We start from the raw sequence: 20,834 nt of genomic DNA on the forward strand, positions 1-20,834 counted from the left end.
TTTTCAGTCGCGCACCTGTCACCTAGCTGTGTTTGGAGATTTGTGTTTGTCCTTTACGCCCTTCTCCAGGGATAATTGTCGCTGATATTGATATTGATATTTCTTTATTTAACCCTTGAGAGTTTGGACATCACAGAAGGCCGGTGGCCCGTACCCGTAGGTCTGTGGCACCCGTACCATATAAGATATTTACACACACACATACTCGCACATATACACAGACATGAATAAATAAGAATGGAACCGAAATGGGAAGGGAGTTAGGCAAGCGTCGCAATCTAGTAGGCGCGGAGGGAACGCACAGCGTCCCCGCAGAACTCCTTTACATTTATCTCGCCTTCCAGGACACTGGCTGTCAGCGCGTTTGGTAGTGAGCGCCATATCTGAACAGTACGAATTAGGTATGACTGGCGGTGACGCTCTGTGCGTGCAAACAGGCGTTGAAAAGCGCCATCACGGGTGTGCCGGAGTTCATCACACAAGGGAGGGGGACGCTGGTCAGGGCAGGTTATGCTGGCAAGCAGCCTGATGGACGCCACTTTCCGTCGAAGGGCCAGGGTGTCCCAACCTACAGCTTTGAGCAACTGGGGAGTCCGCATGTCTTTGTAACAGGGAGGGCGTGGTGGGGGGCCTCTGCACAGGACAGTGTATGCAGCGCGACGTTGTACACTCTCTAGTGATGCAATGAGGCTAATCTGCGCGGGGTCCCATATTGTAGAACAGTATTCGAACTGAGGAAGAACGAGCGCAGTTAAAAGGTTCTTGAGGGTATCGGCTCCGGCACCCCTAGAAATTTGAGTAGTAAAGCCCAGCATCTTCCTGGCTCTTGATAACACCTCGTTGATGTGGGTAGTGAACTGGAGTCGATGGTCGAGTGTAACGGCCAGCAGTCTTGTTTGATGACTGCGGTAAAGGGCGTCGCCAGCAATGGTTAGTATATGTTGCTCATCAGGCTGTTTCCTGTGGGAGACCAGCATGGCAGAGCATTTGGAAGAGTTGAGCGGTAGGCGGTTGATCAGTGACCATTGGTGTATACGGTCCAGGTCCTCTTGCAGCTCCCGATAGTGCCTAGGGCCTAGGGCAGGTTGTAGCAATGTGACATCATCAGCGTAGAGAAATTGGGTAGATTTCAATGAGAGCACCAAGTCGTTCACGAAGACATTGAACAAGGTCGGGCCCAGAACGCTGCCCTGGGGCACCCAAGACTGAACGCCGGTAGCACAGGACATGGCTTCACGGAACACAACTCGCTGACTGCGGTAGTGCAGAAAACTGGACAAGAACTGAAGCACCTGGCCCCTGATGCCCATGCTCCACAGTTTGTGAAGGAGAATGTCATGGCTCACCCTATCAAAAGCTTGTCTGAAGTCCAACTGCACAAGTTCACAGGCGACTCGGTTGTCTAGATGGTTGCTGAGAGTGTGCACTACGGTCGCCAGTGCCAGTTCGCAGCTACGTCCAGTCCCTTTCGACTCGAGGTGATCCAGAAGGTGTTTATTGACGATGCGCTCCTTTGTGCGGCACACAATGGAAGTAGACGATACAGGCCGGTAAGAGGTAACTGATGACGCAGGTGCCCCGTGTCCCTTGTGTATGGGGGTGATGAGGGCGGTTTTCCAATGGCTGGGAACTGAACCAGCGGTCAAGAAGTTATTGAACATCACAGTCAACACAGGGGCCAGTCTCGTTGCACCTGCTTGAAGCAACGTAGGGTGAACACCATCTGGCCCTGGTCCCTGGGATGAGTTGATGCGTTTTATGGCCTCTGCAGTGTCTTCAAGAGTGATTGTCAAGGTTCCCAGGGTATCGGCATTCAGTTGAGGGTCAGGCAGGGAAGGTGCTGAAGAGCGCTGGGTGGGAGCTGCCCACACTGATGAAAAGTGATTGCTAAAAAGGTCTGCAATGGCCTGGGGGGTTCTTGTGAGATGGCCGTTATGGTGAACTCTGGGGTCGAGCTGGTCTTCCTCTGATGCTTGACATAAGCCCAGAACAACTTTGGAAAGCGGACTGCCTTTTCAGCAGCAGTTTGTAGGTATGTCCTCTGCGAGGTATATATCATCCTTTCGAGCTCTCTCTGCACCTGTCGAGTGGGCTAGACCGAGTGGGCTAGCGCACACCAGCTCGGAGCACGTGGAGCGAAAGCTCGCGCTGCAGAACCCAGGGATCCTGGGTTCAATCCCCACCCCTGCCCGTTTCGATCTGGATGAGCATCGTACCGGCGTCCGGTCGTGTATCACTACTGCGTGGTGCACGTTAAAGACCCCAGGCCAGCGGTTGTACTGCACTGGCTAAATTGCTCATCTACAGCTGGGAGACTCGTCGCCCGTTGAGGCAGATCAAGTTCTAGACTGTATAAACATACACACAACCCAATTTTTAAAATTTTTTTGACGATTTGTACGACGAGTCGGCCGCTTCGTCGTCCTTGAGTAAGGAGCTTCAAGATTGAGTTTTCTTTTTGTTCCTCTCCCCAAGCTATGTTAAAAAAATATATTGAAGATCGCGTAGCCCTGTATAATTGATCCTAGGAATGAAATAAAACCACAATGTGTCGCCTTAAGGGGTATTCACACGAGGGAGAAATCCCGGGGATTTCTTTCCGGCACGCGCATCCAACGACGAAAACGTCAGGCTTTGCCATGTGCAAAAGCCTCGCGTTTTCATCTCGTGATGCGCGCGTGCCGGGGAGAAATCCCCGGGATTTCTCCCTCGTGTGAATACCCCTTTACAGACAACCTTCAATCATCAGGTGGTGCCCCCGCTCAGAAAGATTAGGACTGTTGAAAAACACTCAGTCAAATCGACAGTAACATTATTTTAATAAAAAATAATAGCCGCAAGGTTTTACTGTAGTTTTACCATTATTTACGTTTTTATCCGTCCCGTTTAACGCACAGCACGCCGGAGTAAACCCTTCATCTCCCACCCGTCTTACAAAAAAAAAAATTCATAAGCGAGCAAACAACCTGTAGGAACTAGAAATCTGAGTAAAGCTATAAAATGTTCACAGTTTGGAGAGTTCATGAACTTCAAATTAGGACACATGAAACATGCTAGTAAAAAAAGTAACTTAGTCTATTAATACAAACCCATAAAAACTACGTAAATTATTTTCTCTTTTCAATAATTTTGTATTAATATATTTTTACATATTTCTATGCTTTGGCGCTCAGAATAAACATGGTCCGTAAAAGGACACTGTTTCTCTTGTTCTTAAACAAACTCAGTATGTGCATATAAACGAATTGTGTTCATATAGGTTAGCCGGCACAACCATTCACAATCCCTGAAAATAATATATAAAAAGAGAAAACGGTAAACGGAAGCTACGAAGAAAATAAACGTGCAAGACCTATCGATTGACGAGTGCGCCTCTTCACGTGCCTTCCTGCTTGTCATTTATGTTTACTATATGTTCATAACTGGCCGCCACCAACACGCACTGTAGTGAATGTAAGCGGAAACCAAATCATCTCATTTTTGGAACATCTTGATGACGATTCCTCTCACAACCTGAGTCTCGACATCGTACAGCGTGTCCGGGACCTTGGTGTACTTCGTCTCGGGAAGCCATGACAACAGGACCATGGCACCTATCATCAAAGCTGCAATCAAAATGTCCGGCACACTCGGATGAACCTTAGACTGATCCCTCACAAAAAAAGAGACGACGGAACCGAGCTTGCCGCACAACATGGCGGTGCAGACTCCCATGGTTCTCATGACCGTCGGATAAAGCTCTAGCGTGTAAACGTAGCAGAGGAAAAAATTGAGAAGAATAGTAGACAGGGTCAAGTGCCGCAATATAGTTGCCATATAGTCGGGCAGTATCACCGACACTGACTGAACGCAGGCGAGGCCACCTGACAAGACGCAAACCACGCTCAAGGACGCCTTCCTGCCGTAGAGTCTCAAGAGTACGCATGACACTGGGGCGGTGGACACCTGGTACAAGGATATGACCAGTAGAAGGGTCACGTCGCAGATCTTTGGGCTCAGCTGCCAGGAGGCGTAGTACGAGCAGATGAAGCAGAACCATACGCCACCCACAAGGATGGTGCGGTTTCTGAGAGCAGCTTGAGAAAGGAGGTCGAGGATGGTCACCTGAACTAGGTCGTGGAACGCTTCGTTCCGCTTGACCTGGAAGTGGTTCTTTAGAGGCGGTGGCGCGAAGGAGGTCCCGTTCACGCGGTACATCCACCTCAGCACGTTCATTACCCGATCGAACTCCCAGCGGGTCGCCAACAAGCGCGGTGACTCGTCGACGACGCCAACAGCCAGTACGAACAGCGCCGTGGGCATCATGCCAACGGCCAAGACGGTTCGCTTGGACACGGTGGCACAGCCGAGCATCGTAGCCGACGTCATTGCCAGAGCGACGCCCAGGTGCGCCGCGCTGATGAAGCAGTCCCGGTAACCCGGAGAGGTCACTTCGAAGAGCAGGATGAGGGTGTTCATCCTGAGGGTACTGAGCGCGATTGAGAGGAAGATGCGTCCAACAGTGAACAGCACGTAGCTGGTGGCAAAATAGACCACACCCCACGTCACCACCGCAAAGACGACGCAGGCGTAGATCACGTTCCTTCTACCCGCCTTATCGGAAACCTGAGCAATGACTGGAATGGAAAGCATGTCGGCCACGATGGTATAAACCACGATCACAGGCAGGTCCAAAGCGTCGCCGCAGACGAGGTTCCACTGGCTCACCATAGTCTGGACGCCGGGACTAAGGTTGTAGTCCCACTGGACACATCCCACTACCTTCCTGGTGGCGTTCGAGGGACCATCGGGCGGATCGTACATGGTGCACTGGCTGTAGTGCCCCTCTTCTTCCAGCGGGATGCTCAAGTTCTTCCAGGCTTCCGGAGACATGTGGGCATATTGAGCTGGAGGCTTGCACCAGTGGTCCACGGGGCGGGAGAGCAGGTAGGTGGAGACCTGGTGGAAGACTGCCATGAAGGCTGAGATGTGGGCACAGGCGAGGACCACCAGTTGGTATCTGCTGTGACCCAGAATCAGCTCGTCCGGTACCATTCGCACATCGTTGGTCAGCACGGAACCCAGTCTGTCGAGGACGACAGAGCTCTCCCTTTCTTTTGTTCGGGTGTTCGTCGAGGACGTCCGTGTCATTTCTCGGTGTTCCTTCTTGCCCTTTTTTAATTGTAACCACCTGCAAAGAAGAATTTATGTTGCGTGTCTGAAGAAAAGTCACCCTGTGTGGAAAGGAACCTGATTTAGTCTAAAGTGTCAATCTGTAATAAGAGCACGGTGATCGTCCGAAGATATGCTTCATTCTGAAGTGACTGATGGCTTACTCGGAGATTATATTTTTGAACACTGAACTCAAACTGGTAACCGGTATCTAAGCATCGACCCCGATTGTACGGGCACGTTTTTCTCTTTATCTCTAATTACTGACAGCTGAAGGAACGCCGGGCGATGCCTTTATGTTCACGCCTCTTGCTTCGGAATTCCTTCTTCAGGCTCTTGCCGCAACCTTATTGGCTGCCGAGAGATAATTAGATGCTCGGGACTAACCACGCCCTGCGTTTCTTTGATTGCCAATAACTATTGTTTTCGATACTTCGTCGCAACGGACATGAACCAACAGCAAAAAGCTACAATACAAGCGCGTGCGGGTGTCTCTGACTCCCCGCGATAATCCAGAATTCATGCAGCCGAGGTGGGACAAACGTGAGAAAGCCGCGCTTGTAGCCTTTGCGGTTAGTCCAGGTTAAGGTGAGATGAAACACATAGACCATGTGGGGACTATCCTGTTCTCGTGCAGTCATTAAGGAGCTAGGCATGTACGCTCCAGGTACAGAGACCTGGATCCATGCACAGGAATTGCGCGCTCCTGGCATCGTTTTTCTTTTTTCATTTATTGCGCAAACTTATAGCAGTAACTGTGCATGACTTGCACTCACGTCAGATAAGCGGCCATTGTGAGGGGCCTTGCTTCTGAGTGCGCACAGTGGCTAGCGATATGAACTAGAATGCGCAAACGGTGAACCAGGCAGTACAGACCGGGCGGTCTAGTAGGCAGCGAGTGGATGGTCGGAACGGCAGTGGAGGGGTTTAAATGGGTCTAGTCACCCGCTGCGCGCGAGTCCTCCCCACCCCCGAAACACGCACGGTAGCCGTGCGACAGCGTGGTTTGTACCGCCGTCGGCGAATTCTAGCTCATATCGCGAGCCACTGTACACACCTTCTGCAGCATACATTTCTCCCCACCCATTTTGTTTTTCTTGGCCAGAACAAGTAGGAGTGACCCTTGGGTCATGCCTAGTTACTACTTGTTTATGGCGTGCGGGCCGCCCGCGCGCCATCTGTATGAGAAATCGACTTTTTTTTATCTTTTGGGTAGAACTAGACATGATCGCATATATTTTACGTTTTGAACATAAATAATGACGTCTGGGCAGTAATTAGCAGGGAAGTCTTCATAATCGCTTATCTGAGCAATTAGGTGCGAACTCATCACTTGGCGATTGAGGTAATCAATCGCCAAGTTATGAGTGATTGTTCCTGTCGGGAGACGTTGTGAACTAATACCTTCTTATTTCCTAACTAATCAGGGGTGACAAACGTCTGTCGTTAAGCTGTGAAGACGGTATACACGAATACGGTGACTCGCCTTGCTTATTTTGTTCAGTCCCCGACTTGAGATATGTATTTCCATGGTGCCTGGAACGCGTCTCCAACAGGTGTGTCTAGCGTCTTATCCCGCCAATGAGTGAAAAGTGGTCCCGAAGCGGCAACAAATGACGTCACAAAAGCCGGAGTGTCAAAAAATGACGTCACGAAAGCCGGAGTGTCAACAAATGACGTCACAAAAGGCGTAGTTTCACGCTGTCGACTGTCGCGATCCTGGCGGTTGGTCGTAGAAATGCTGCTGAAAAGCACGAGCGAACACGAGTGTCATACTGTCGTCGCGGCATCCAAAGTCCTGGCTGCCGAAGTTTCCGTGGACTGTCAAAGTGAAGAGCGGCCTGGACCAGAACAGGCGTCTGCCACATACGCCACCGGTAATGATGCGACAGCGCCAGGGTCGCGACCGGCGAGAGCATGACACTTTTATGACATCAGTCGGAAATCGAGGGACCACTTTGTTGGTCCCTCGGCCAACGCCGCAATCTTCGGCTATGGAACTCTACCAGGACTCTGGGGATTCTCCATGCGCCGTGTTCCTTAAGGCGTAGGTGACCTTGAAGACCACCCTCACGACATCCGTCAATCACCTTCTTCATCAGAATTGAGCGTACAGTAGCGAGTCAAAGAAGGCCCACGAAGGCAATGACTGACGTAGAAGTCCCTGCGGACTGCAGTCGTCCCGCCCAATCGCGGAGGCTGAAGAAAGGATGCATGCTACTGACGGTCAGATCAGTGAAGGCCTGCTAAACAGGGCTTGCATTTGGCGTCATCGCTCCTTGCTGGTTGTCATAACCGAGAAAAAGAAAGCAGTGGCGCAATACATATGTTGCAAAAGGTACGCCTTCAGTAGAAAGGTCGCTGCTGTGCCCTTCAGTAACAAGGTCGGAATGGCCGCTGATGTGACACCAATGCAAGCCATGCATATTGACCCGTTTCTCTCGGGCAGGGGACACGAGTGCGTTCGCAAGACGCGGCCTATGTAATGCTGGCTGCACCATCCAATGCGATGCCACCATAAAAGCGGCACTGTAATATCCGATCATGCACGTCTGTCAGCATCTGTCCATGCGCGCTAACAAAACGTATAAATATATAGTTAAAATAAAGAAGACATTATTAGTTCGCTGCCTCAACGTTCCCACAAACGTTGCATTCAGGTCTATTGTTTGTATTGCTTTCTTTCATAGCCTTTTTGAGCAAGTATGTTTCACTTTGCGTGATAGCGAAGCATGTTTCTCTGAACGATGCTCGCCTTGCACGAGTACGCGTGCTTGGCAGGGACACTGAAAGCTCCCAACTCGCTCTTGACGCCTTTGGCTACTCTGGCACTTATAATGGAATGGGCTATAGGAAACAGTAGTGGGGAAGTTTAACTACTCAAGTTAAAAACGTGACCTAATTTTTTTTTCTCGCCTGGAGCGTTACTAAAGACTTGAGAGGTGCAGGCCTACAGGGGGAATTCACTAGACGCCATATTTGGGGTGCGTTCTTCACTATGTGTGCACAGAACGAGCTCACACGTATAGGTTTCTAAGACCGGCAATCTTGAAGATGTGTAACACACGTTGCAAAGGAACTGTGGAAGCCCTCCGTCAGCGCGCGCTCAGCAGCCACGGACTCAGCTATGGCCGCAAATGAATACTTCCTATAGGAAGGATTCACTGGCGGCCATAGCTGTGTGCGCGAATGCTGAGCGCGTGCTGATGGCGAACTTCCAGTTTTTTTTTTTTTTTTTTTTTTTTTTTTTTTTTTTTTTTTGTAACGTGCATACCGCACCCTTAAGATTGTCGGTCTTAGCAGCCTATTAATGTGGGCTCGTTCTGAGCATGCGCTCTAAACAGTACCCACAAATATGGCGCCCAGTGAATACTCCTTATAAAGAGCCTGGGCACACATTTCTGCACTCTTAAGAGATCTGGAGCGTCTGCACCTCCCGCAAAGTACTTGGGAGTGCCAATCACTGCAATCTATGCAGGGAGCTCGGCGAATGACAGGGCTGAAAATATATCTAAACAATACACTGCCTGCGCTGTGGCACTAAGCATGATGTGTCACCATGCTCAATAACACATCGCAGAAATCTTTTTTGTTGTTGTTGTTGTTTTTTGGGGGGGGAGGGTTACATTATACTTAAAAAGTGATTACATACTCAACTCCGATGTGACCATCTTCTGTTTCCGGACTCTCTATGGAAGCTGCACCAGCAGACGGTGGGACATTTACGATGTCCTCATGGACGAGGCAACTGGCAGGACGCCTTTCTGGATCCTCACAATCGGACTTGAGTTGAGGACAGTCATCAACAGATGAGGGTAGACTCTTTCCGTCGCGATCGCCCTTTAAATCAAGAGGATCGGGACCGTGTAGTTCACTAGTCTTGTCTCCACGGCGCTGTCGATGCTGATCATGATGGTGATCAGGACCTCCATCATGGTGGCGGGGGTGATCATGATGGCCAAGGTGTTGGTTGGAATGGTGGTGGCGCTGATGACGACGATGGTGGTACATGCGATGACCGTGACTACGAGGCGAGAGAGGTCGTTGGTCCATTGGTGCCAGCTGGTCTTTAAGAGGGCGTCTGTTTCCTACAAGTTGCTGGTCGCTTGGAAGACGCTGATCGCTTTGAGATTGTGTATGCGTCTGATTTGAGAATGTTGTTTGAGTTTGTTCACTTTGAGGCAGGTGGTCAGTTTTAAGTTGATTGGCTTGGGATTGTTGTTCGAGCTTAAGTTGTAGGTCGGGTTCCACTCGCTGGTCGGCTTGAAGGTGCTTATCTGTCTCAAGGTACTGACCAGTTTGACGTTGCTGATTAGATTGCACTTGTCTTTCCACAAGAACTTGCTGGAAAAGGTTTCTAGGATCCTGCTCATTGCGAAGACCCCGCTCGGTTTTAGGAATCTGACCGGCTCGGGGCTGGTCGAATAGAACATGCTCTTCGTTCAACTTCTCCAGACCATGCTGAACGTGCTGGTCGGTTTGGGGCTGATGTCGTGGAACAGTTTCATGCTGAGGGTCAACTCTAGGTTTTTCGTTAGCTTCAAAGCCGCCCATTGCTTGAGGTTGGTTGTCCGCTTGTTCTTGGCGGTTTGCTAAGAGCTGCTGCTTAGTCGGAGGTTGCTGGCTAGGGTCATCTGTAAGAAGCTTCTCATTACGGACAAACTGCGACATGACGCTACCACGGAATGCGTTCCAAATCCAATGAACGCACGCACTGGATGGTCCCGTGATTGCTGCAATCTTCCACTTCGTCGACTAAGAGGGTGATACAACAAAGTAGCGTAAAGTTCGGCAGCTCACGCGGATCGCTAATGCGAACAGGCAGGCTTATTATGTAAGCCCGCCCATACCGGCGTTCATTACTGTGCAGTATTGTGCATGCCACAGCTGCGGATTCATCAAAGTAGGGTGTCTCGATTCCCTTCTGTTTATGGTGATAACATCTTTTGCAGCACCAGATGCCGACGACACGCGCTCACAGTAAAAATACAAAGAAATCGCCGAAAACAAAATGTCGCCGCAGCACAGTCAACGCCAAGAGCGCGTGCAGGAAGACGCTTTTCTACGCGCTTAAGATAAAAAAAAATTATAAGCGTACGGTACAAAATCGTCAGACGTTACCCCTAAGCAAAGCGCACATGAAACATTTGGGTTGTGTGTATGTCTATACAACCTAGAACTTGGTCTTCCTCAACGGACGACGAGTCTCCCACATGTAGATGAGAAATTTAGCCAGTGCATTACAACAGCTAGCCTGGATTCCTTAACGTGCATCACACAGTAGTGATACACGACCGCACGCCGGTACGATGCTCATCCAGATCGAAGCGAGCAAAGGTGGGTATTAAACCCAGGATCCTGGGTTCTGCAGCGCGAACTTTCGCTCCACGTGCTCCGAGCTGTTGTGCGCTAGTCCACACGGCCACCGATCCCCCCAAGCGCACATGAAGACATCAGAGAAGCTGCGTGCCTGCTCCCACTTGCATCTTAGCATTATAGAGGTTTAGAATAGGAGGCCCCACGCTACGTCCACGCCTCCCCCAAACCACTTTAGCCGCAGCACTGCGCATGCGCAGAACTTCTGCGCACGGGCAGTGCTACACCCCAAGCTGTTTGGGAGATCCCAAAGCTTTGAGGCCCCTATTCTAAAACTTCCTACATTAAAGGTAATAATATCTGGAGAAGGGGAACAAGGGGGACAAAGGACAAACATAAATCTCGGAACACATCTAGGCGACTGGTGTGCTACTGAAAAAAATCCGTCTGGTCCTGGTATCAAACCAGGAACCTCTCCATTTCTAGTAGAGCGCTCCACCAACTGAGCTAACCAGGAATTAGAGGTCAGTAGAGCAAACGAGTTTTAAAATTTGCCACCAGTCTAACGCCAACAAGGGTGAACGGCCCGCATTTTAAGGTTATGATGATAATGCAATTAATGCAAAGATACAAGCGAGATGGACAATAGCAACGATAATAATCCCTGGAGAAGGGGAATAAGGTGGACAAAGGACAAACATAAATCTCAAAACACAACTAGATGACTCGTGTGTGACTGAAAAAATCCGCCTGGTCCGGTATCAAATCAGGGACCTCCCCATTTCCGGTGGAGCGCTCTACCAACTGATAAATTAAAGATACAGATTACAGGAGGCAGTGGAATGATGGTGGTTGTGCGCGTGCACTGCATGCACGCGCAGGTGCGGCGGCACGTGCGGACTGCAGCGACTTTCTGCTGTCCTGTCGACTGCAGCGCCGCGATTGTTGTCTACACGCGAAGCCTCCCATTGTCGTGTCGCGCCGGTCCAAACACTACCCCGTATTTTAGTACACTGTACCACGGTACCACAAGCGAGAGACGCACCGCAGTTATAGAACACTGTAGCAGTTTCCTTTCAAGCATAGTTATTACAATAAATGCTGGAGGTTCAGGTGGCGCTAGTGTACTGTTGCATTTTGAAGCAGAGAGCAAGCAGTCTAAATTTGACTTCCGGTAATGCATTCGTATGGGAAAACGCGAATGCATTTTCTCTTCGCGTTCGATTATAAGAACAACTTTTGCTGAATGTTGTGACAGAATAAAAAGTTTGGAATGTTTTACAATCGGATGTACACAAATATGTGTCATTTAGAGCGTTTTTCTTTGGAATTCATGGTCTTGAACACTGCGCCAAAAATAGCCCAATGAACATGTGTCATACGTGTTGACATTGCAGACTGCTATTATAGGGCACGTATTTACGCATAAAGTCAATGCTATGAGGCACACAGAGTAACTCAGCTTGACAAAACACCAAAAGGATGCTAATACATGCAAAATCTAACAATCAAAACAGACAACAAGAACGAAGCATAGAGTTATAACACGAAGAGCACGTACTGGATTAGTAACAAACTACTGCGTTTCCGTCATCTGAATGCTATTACATCTTGAATAAACTCTATGCACTTTTGAATCGTTCTTTTAGAGCGCAGCTCTTCGGCGCCCGTTTGCGGGCTGAGCGGCGTCGGCGTAACAGCGCGTTGCATTATGGGACGTGTGACGTCACACGTGACGTCACGAGGGTTGACTCCGTGAGGGTTACCCTTGTGAGGGTGACCCTCATAAGGGTACCCCCGTGAGAGTTACCCTCCTGAGGGTAACCCTCATAAGGGCAACTTTCACGAGGGTTATCCTCACGACCTCACGGGGTAACCCTCATGAAGGGAACCCCCGTGAGGGAAACCCCCGTGAGGGTTACCCTCGTGAGGATAACCCCTGTGAGGGTCACGAGGATAACGTTTTGACGTTACCTTCGTGACGCCACATGTGACGTCATTATGAGAAACACGTGACGTGTGACGTCACATGGCGTCCATGCATCTAACATGGCCAATATTCCCGCTAAATTTAGAGGGGAAGAATGAGGCGTATACCCTTCCCTCCGTACCCTCCCTTCTCCTCCTCAAGAGCTGAGCTCCAATTCGGCCTTACAGAGAATTGTAAACGTCCTTCATGTTTTTTTTTTTGTTTTTTTGCTTGAATTTATAACTTGTATTGACATATCACGTTGTACAACATAGACGTGGGTTTCAATTTCTGCTATCTTAAACATCGCTCAGTATTAAAAAAAACACTAACTAAATAAATTACACTTTCATAATGTGAATAAAGCTACATAATACCCGTCACGAATAAAGAAACTACGCTGATTTCTATTATTTCCTGGCGAAGAGAAAAATATCACGTACGTTTTCCCATAGGAGTACACAGGAAGACTCGACATGTAAACTGTTTACTGTCTGCTTCAATTTGCAACCGGAAGTCCTGTAGACACAAGCGCTAGCTGAGCCTCTAGCGTTTATTGTAATAACTCTATGCTTTCAAGGGCCGCTTCGTAGCCGCTAGAGTTACTAAATGTGCTGCGCTTAGAGTACCCGAACTCCGTTCCCCGACAGTGTTGTGGGCGCGCCATTTTGGTGCTTGTGCAAAGCAGACGAAACTGCCGATCGTCATGAGTGAGAATTCCTCAGGATTACATTCGGTGTTAGGAAACTCATTTATTATTTGCTTTGTCGGGAACTGAATAAACATTTTTAGAGGGCGGCAAAGCGTTTCCTGTGATTTCAGATAAAGCTTCAGATAACTGGCAACCATGATTTTAAGCCACAATATGGGCGAGTGTCTTTACTGTGAAGCGTAGCTTATTTAGTGGCACTAGTAGCCGGTAGTACCACTAAGTAAGCTACGCTTCAGAGTAACGACACTTGGCCATATTGTGACTTAAAATCATGGTTGCCCGTTATGTGAAGTTTTATCAGTAACACGTACATTAGCTATATTAATAATTTTTAGTGTATTATGAACACTTTCTATATAATTTGAAGGCTTTATGAAACCAATACCTAATAACCGCTACTACATAAAAATATATATATATATTCCGCACTTGGAATTTTTTGAATGACCACCGACTCTGTCCAATATCAACACACTGAATTATTTCCTTTATTCGCTTATTGCGTGCTCTTCTTCTGAGTGTAATTAATGCAGCGAAACAATATAAACTAGAGATCCGACATTCAATCTTCTCCACTTAACGCTGTCACTCTTTCCAAAAAAAACTATCAAAAACTATCTCATTAAAAAAGAACAAACATTATCAATCTATAGAAAGAGTACATTTCAGCTGAAAAGGTGTATACGCATATATTGCCACCGCCGTTATTTGTGCCTTTGATTCCTGGCGCGTTTATTCTTCTACGAATATTGATTCCCAAATGCCCCCTCCCCTTGCCAGCTCTTGCGGGCTCACAAAACAAAAGATCAAAATAAATAGACCGTAAATTAATTATTTCTCAGCGGGATTCTAATGACCACGCAGCGTAAGGACGGAGCACGCAACGCAGACGGATAACCGCAAGGGAACCCTCGGAGAATGAATCTTGAGCGGAATCTTCACTGGTCCGCCGCCCGACCCATAACGGACGGTGACGACTGCGTGCCCGAGGGGTGCAGCGAGTTTCCCGCCATTCTCGTGGTGGGTGCCGAGCCCTCCGATTTGCTGCCCCGACCGTCCACCGATTCGGCACCTGCCGCCCGAGCCGATGGCGGTTGCCCCGCTTGACCGAGGCCTCTGTGTCCGGTGGAGGACATGCAAACGACCGGACGCGAAGTAGGTTAGAATCCGACAACACGGTAGGGTATACACCCGATGTCACGATCGGTCACACTACATGTATACTGACGACATGCGGGACCAAGAGCGTCGCTGTGCTTGGTCGGTCGGTCGGTTGGTCGGCCTAGCGAGCCTGTATTACAGAGAGATTCCAACTGCTCGATGAGGGTCACGTGGTGTATACGGGCCGCATTTGCAGTACGAGCTGCGACAGGAGGTACCCAAAGTGATGATCGTCTGCGAAATGTTTCCGCTTTTTCCCCCTGCTCTCCTCTTCGCCACAAAAAAAAAGCAGCACATGGGCGCTTGAACCTAATCTCAGCAAGAGGTATTCGCCATTGAATTTCAAATGCCCCCCATGGTTAGAGATGGACCGTCTCCACAATCTAGGCTCACGTCGGCCGCGATTGGCCAAGAGATCGCTATGACGTCCCTAGCAGAATTTAGTTTGCTATCATCGAGGGAAAAAGTGGTGTTCGACGATGTCGTGGTTGGGCGTCCGATGGCTATAGCTTGTATAGTCCCTGAGAGCTTAAGCAAACGCGAGGTGTGGCTAACGCTTCTTGTTCCGTTCTTTGTCGTTCTTATCCGCTAACGCCGCCACCTCATTGGCTGATAAGTGATACTAACTTAATCTGTGAAGAAAAGGTAAGGGCGCAAACGAGCTGGTGGTCGTTAAACATTTCGACAAAAACCCCGAGACTGGGACAAAAAGGGACGGACAAACACAAAGTCTCTTGAGACTTTGTGTTTGTCCGTCCCTTTTTGTCTCAGTCTCGGGGTTTTTGTCGAAATGTTTAAAATCTGATGCACGGGACGCATCGCGCTCTGTGCTTTTGAGCCGTCAGTGAATATACAAGCTTCCATTGTGCTCCATGCGCACGTCATCGAACTCGTCGTTCAAAAATGGCGATAAACAGAGTAGCCACAATACGGGATATCACGGCGAGGCAAGTCCTGGTGTGACGTCACGGATAGGAACCATAAGAGGGCGCCACCGGAACGTCTCAGCGGTAATACTATAGACCGTTTGAAGGTGATTTAAAAACAGCCGAATCTATACGGGACCATTGAGTGAATGCGAGCGTCTCAGCAAGGTTTACAGTGAGTGTCGCGGTTGGCGCGAGTAAGGAATCGCCGCTGTTTGGCATTGAACTTTGTGATTTACACCGAATTTTGCTGTCCAACTGGCTGTTCCAAATTAGCACATTCCGCCATGCTCGTTGTTGTTATTATACTAACGTTTCATTCTGGAGAGAAAAACATAGACGATCGCTTGCTCGTGGTAACTGTGTCTCCCTCTGTACTGAACAACGTGCCCTCGGGCGGAATTAGTGCGAGCAGCTGCCACGTGCCTCATTCTGACGCTCTTATCGGCTCACAAAGGAAGGGGGAGGCGGCGTTATTTTTGCCGTTTCGCATATTCTGAGATCCCGTGCAATAAACTGGCAGTAGCTCGTTCAGGAAACTATCGTCGGCGAGCGGTTAAGAGTTCAGGGGAGCTTCCTCCCACCTCCCTCCACTTTAGCAGAGCGAATACTGGAGAGGAAGTCGCCTCCACTCCAGCTTTCACTTTGTTAAGTTGAAAAGAGGGGGGAGGAGCCTTTCACTGAACTCTCACCCGGCCCCCTGGCGGAGGCGCTGTGTTAACGTTCGTCCGTTCATGAAATTAATGACGACAACGAGAACCCATCTCACGCGTCGTCTGTGAGCGGCACTGCAGGAAACGCAGTTCGAAGCAACGAGACCATCGTCGGCCGAGGGTCTGAAGACTGCGCGGTTCCTTTCAGGGTTACCACGAGCTCTGGCACCTCCGGCGGTGCCCGGTGGTCTTCCAGAAATAGCTCCAGGTCCGCCGTCCGGCCGCGCCACTGTTGAATGGGATGGTAACTCGTCCTGCGTGATCGAAGGCACCCGTGGCAACCACGTAAAGAACGAGTGCTGGGTCCTTTTGCGGTGGCCCTGCTACATCGACTACGTAGAAATGCGATATGGTCTTATCGTCTCTCCTTAGCCAATGAGACAGCGACATTAGCCGATAAGAACGTTCAAGAACCAATCAGAAAGCAACAAGCGTGAACATTACAGGCTCCAGTCTGCATTTCTTGAGATACCGGCGACCATAACATATTGCTTGTCTTCAATGGAGAGTATATAATATTCCACTGAATTAATTGAGACGGACACTTTAGGCGGGTTGCAACGTCCGCACATTTTCGATCAATACAAAGTTGTTTTTTTTTTTCTTTAGCTCTTTACCTGCAAAGGATGTAGAGTAGTTACGGCGACATGACCAGCCCTCTTTTGTGTAGGCGGAACTGTGCATTTTGTTCTTTTGAAGACCCAACTCGAACCGAATGTGAGCGTTCTTTTAATCGTCAGTTCGTCGCTGGGGCGTGACGCAGCGAAAAACTGACGGTTATACTTTCGAGCATCTGGAGGTTTTTTTATTGGAATGATTACTGTAACTTCCTTTTTCAAACGAGTCCCAAGATCAGGAATTTAAGATGGCAGCCACGCCACGGTAACACTGAAATGATTTTGTAATGAACCTAGTTACCGTACCAGGCACGGATCACCTCGAAGATGAGCCAGAAGGAGGTCTGAATCAGGAGCGCGACCAGCACCACGAGGTAGACGAACCAGCCTTTGCCCGAGAGGTAAGACATGGCGTATGTCCAGGCGAATGTGAGGACCATGATGTCACCGAGGCCCATGATGAAGTGAATAATCATTTTAGCCACGTGGCCTCTTTCGTCCGGATCGGAGAAGAACCGTCTCAGTGGCTGTTAAAGAAGTAAAGCCAAGACGAAAAAGAAAAGTTTATTCAAAAAGCTCGGGTCCATTGTATCAGGCAGGACGCAAAAACGTTGAGACCGATTCAATCCTCAAAGGAACACTGCAATGGAATCGGGAGAGGGACGACCAAAAAGCTTGGTGTTCGATTAAAAACACCAAATATTTTACTTGAACTTTCCCGGAGTACAAGCTACAATCAAACAACTGGGAATAACTGACCTCGCGGGCTTACGATTGCGAGACGCGGGGTCAAGTCTCCTACCGCGTACGGTGAGGACGGTGGCTAAGTAGCCGGGGAACAAGGGCCGCCGCGTACGGCAGGTAACGCGGTGAACCACGGGAGGAGAACAGTAGGGGCTGGCAAGCCCGTTTAAACTCGAGGCTCACACGCTCGGTCGAGGGTTAAGACAGTGCGCCAGAACCTGCCCTGGTCAATGAGGGTTTAGTCCGAATTCCATTGGCTACAGGCTCCGACGCACTCTCGACCAATTGGACGAGAGGTCATTGCTCTTGCCGAAAGGGGTATTGAGATCGGGCCCTGCGGTTGAGAGTCTAAACACCGATATGTTTAAGTTCCGGAGAAGATACACTCATTCACGGTTTTAGCGAGAATGGTCGAAGCGTGCCTCATCAGCAAACGTCCTCTCACCGCAGAGCGCGGGCAGCAGCCCCAAAGTAAACGAAAGGCACGCCAGACGCATTTGGGCGTCCTGGGAAGCCGTTTCGCGGAGAATATTTATTAAATAAAGTGCAGAAGTTGTACACATAATGACAGCATGCAGTCACTATTAACTACGTGTCCGTGGCTACTCACTACTCAAAAAAAAAAAAAGAAGAGAAACAGGTATGTAACGTAATTTATAAACCTCACAAAAATACTAAGCTATAAAAAGTCACGCGTTACAACAAAAGCAGGATATCAAATTCTGCAAAGCCATCTCTTAAAATTTATAATAAAAGAAAGGTATTGGCCTGCACAGGGATCGAACCTGTGACCTTCGCGTTATTAGCACGACGCTCTAACCGACTGAGCTAGCAGGCCAGATGGGGGCAATAAGTCCACAACTGGAGTCAGTTGATAGAATCAAGCTTTAGCCTCAATACCTCGTCACTACACAGCTGATTGCTAGTTGCCTATACCTCCTTGGTACCCGGTAAATTGACACCTCATTACTTGTTACCCAGTAACTCTCTACCTGCCACCCATTACCTAATACCCGTTATTTGTTATAGTTACTCCGCAACTGTTAATCGTTACTCGCCACTGGTTCTTCGCTAACGATATTAGTGAGTTTTAGTATTGCGTATACGAGCAAACGCATGCGCTATCCGTTTGCGTTACCGTTACGTGCCCCACGCTGCGCATACGCGAAGTCGCCACGCGCCAATGCAAGGCCTCGGATCGGGCTCCGCGCACGCGCAGTGTGGAACACGCAATGCCAACGAAAACGCACAGCGCTTGTGTTTGCTCGTATACGCAATACTAAAACTCACTATTAGGGAGTTTTCGTAGATCGTTTTCGCCGTCCCGCAAGGCCCTCCGCAACCCGCTACGATAGCGGGAACTCCACAGTCAAGGCTATCGGCGCGCAGGCGCAGTAGCGACTTCTTCGTTGCGGAACGCTTAGCGGAGGGGGCAGCGCGGTCTACGAAAACTCCCTATTAACTCCGTTTCCGTGGCCAGTAAGCACTCAAGAAAAAGAAACGGGAAAAAAAATGAAAGCCGTTTACAACTCCCTGTAACGCCGAATTAGAGCGCAGCTCTTGAGGAGGAGGAGGGAAGGGTACTGGGGGGGGGGGGGGTCAAGTGACCTCGGGGGGCGGGAAGTCACGTGACCTTGGGGGTCACGTGACCTCGTGGGAGTCACGTGACCTTGTGGGAGTCACGTGACCTTGGGGCGTCACGTGACGTCGGGGGGTCACGTGACCTGGGGCCACGTGACGATGCCGATGACGTCGTCAGTGACGTCACTGATGACGCCATCAGTGATGATGACGATGCGGATGCCGGTGACGTCATCGGTGACGTCACTGATGACGTTATCAGTGATGATGACGATGACGATGCGGATGCCGGTGACGTCATCAGTGACCTCACTGATGACGTCATCAGTGGCTATGACGTCAACGGGGGGTCACGTGACCTCGGGGGATATCCCCAGGTCACGCGACCCCCCCGGGGTCACGTGACCTGGGTAACCATCGTGACCCTCGTGAGGGTAACCCTAGTAACCCTTGTGAGGGCAACTCTCGTGACCCTCGTGAGGGTAACTCTCGTGACCCTCGTGAGGGTAACTCTCGTGACCCTCGTGAGGGTAACTCTCATAACCCTCGTGACCCTCGTGAGGGTAACCCTCGTGAAGGTAACCCTTTTGAGGGTAACTAACCCTCATAACCCTCGTGAGGGTTACGAGGGTAAGTAACCCTCGTGGAGGGTAACCCTCGTGAAGGTAACCCTTTTGAGGGTAACTAACCCTCGTAACCCTCGTGAGGGTTATGAGGGTAAGTAACCCTCGTGAGGGTAACCCTCGTGAAGGTAACCCTTTTGAGGGTAACTAACCCTCGTAACCCTCGTGAGGGTTACGAGGGTAAGTAACCCTCGTGGCCCTCGTGATCCTCGTGAGGGTAACCCTCATGAGATTAACCCTCGTAACCCTCGTAACCCTCACGAGGGTTACGAGAGTTGCGGATACGCCGACGCCGACGCCGCTCAAGCCGGGAACGGGCCTCTAAGAGCTGCGCTCTAAAAGTGAAAGCCGTTTACAACTCCCTGTAACGCCCAATTAGAGCGCAGCTCTTGAGGAGGAGGAGGGAAGGGTACTGAGGGTCACGTGTTCTCGGGGGGGGGGGGGTTGTCAAGTGACCTCGGGGGGAGGGTGGTCACGTAACCTGAGGTCACGTGACCTTGGTGGGGTCACATGAGCCCCTCCCCAAGGTCACGTGGGGGTTACGTGACCTCGGGGGGTCACGTGACCCCCCCGAGAATTTTTTCCGCTAGAATTAGTGGAGAAATGTTTTCTGCTATATTTAGCGGGGAAATTTTTTCCCGCTAGATTTAGCGGGGAAATTTTTCCGCTAGATTTAGCGGGAGAATATTTCCGCTAAATTTAGCGGGGAAATTTTTTCGCTAGATTTAGCGGGAAAAGTTTTCCGCTAAATTTAGCGGGGAAATTTTTCCGCTAGATTTAGCGGGGAAATTTTTCCTCTAGATTTAGCGGGGAAATTTTTGCGCCAAATTTAGCGGGGAATTTTTCCACTAGATTTATTGGGGAAACTTTTCCGCTAGATTTCGCGGGGGAATTGTTCCGCTAAATTTAGCGGGGAAAAATTTCCCCGGTCAATCTAGCGGAAAATTTTCGCCGCTAAATTTAGCGGGGAAATTTTTTCCGCTAGATTTAGCCGGGAAATTTTTCCGCTATATTTAGCCGGGAAATCTACCCATAATGCACCGCGCGGTTACGGCGACGGCGACGCCGACGGCGACGCCGCTCAGGCCGGAAACGGGCGCCTAAGAGCTGCGCTCTAAAACAAAAGACAAACGTATGTTTCGCTTACAGTGTGCAAAGCAACGAAAACGATAGCTGCAGCACGGTGGCGCAAGGCGGGTAGAATGGTGCCGTCACGTACAGGATGTAAAAACAAATAAAAAGAAATACAGTTTCTTTTTTTTTTTTTTACCGTAAAAATAAACTAGGCATCGCCGAACGCTCATTCTCCGCCCAAAGGTAG

The 20,834-nt window shown here is 49.6% G+C and overlaps 1 protein-coding gene and 1 non-coding gene across 2 annotated transcripts; both read right to left on the reverse strand.

Annotated features, from left to right (window-relative positions):
- Positions 1-3,474: 3,474 nt before the first annotated feature.
- Positions 3,475-5,034, reverse strand: LOC121047105 (solute carrier family 22 member 6-like). The gene has a single exon (XM_040502095.2). It carries the CDS (start codon positions 5,032-5,034, stop codon positions 3,475-3,477), a length of 1,560 nt encoding a protein of 519 aa, XP_040358029.2.
- A 13,039-nt stretch (positions 5,035-18,073) lies between these two features.
- Trnai-aau lies at positions 18,074-18,147 on the reverse strand. The gene has a single exon. It is a non-coding gene; the product is annotated as a tRNA-Ile (tRNA).
- Positions 18,148-20,834: the final 2,687 nt, after the last annotated feature.

This window comes from Ixodes scapularis, unplaced genomic scaffold (genome assembly GCF_016920785.2).
Source record: "Ixodes scapularis isolate PalLabHiFi unplaced genomic scaffold, ASM1692078v2 PGA_scaffold6__148_contigs__length_123643588, whole genome shotgun sequence".
In the NCBI taxonomy this organism is placed as follows: Eukaryota; Metazoa; Arthropoda; class Arachnida; order Ixodida; family Ixodidae; genus Ixodes; species Ixodes scapularis.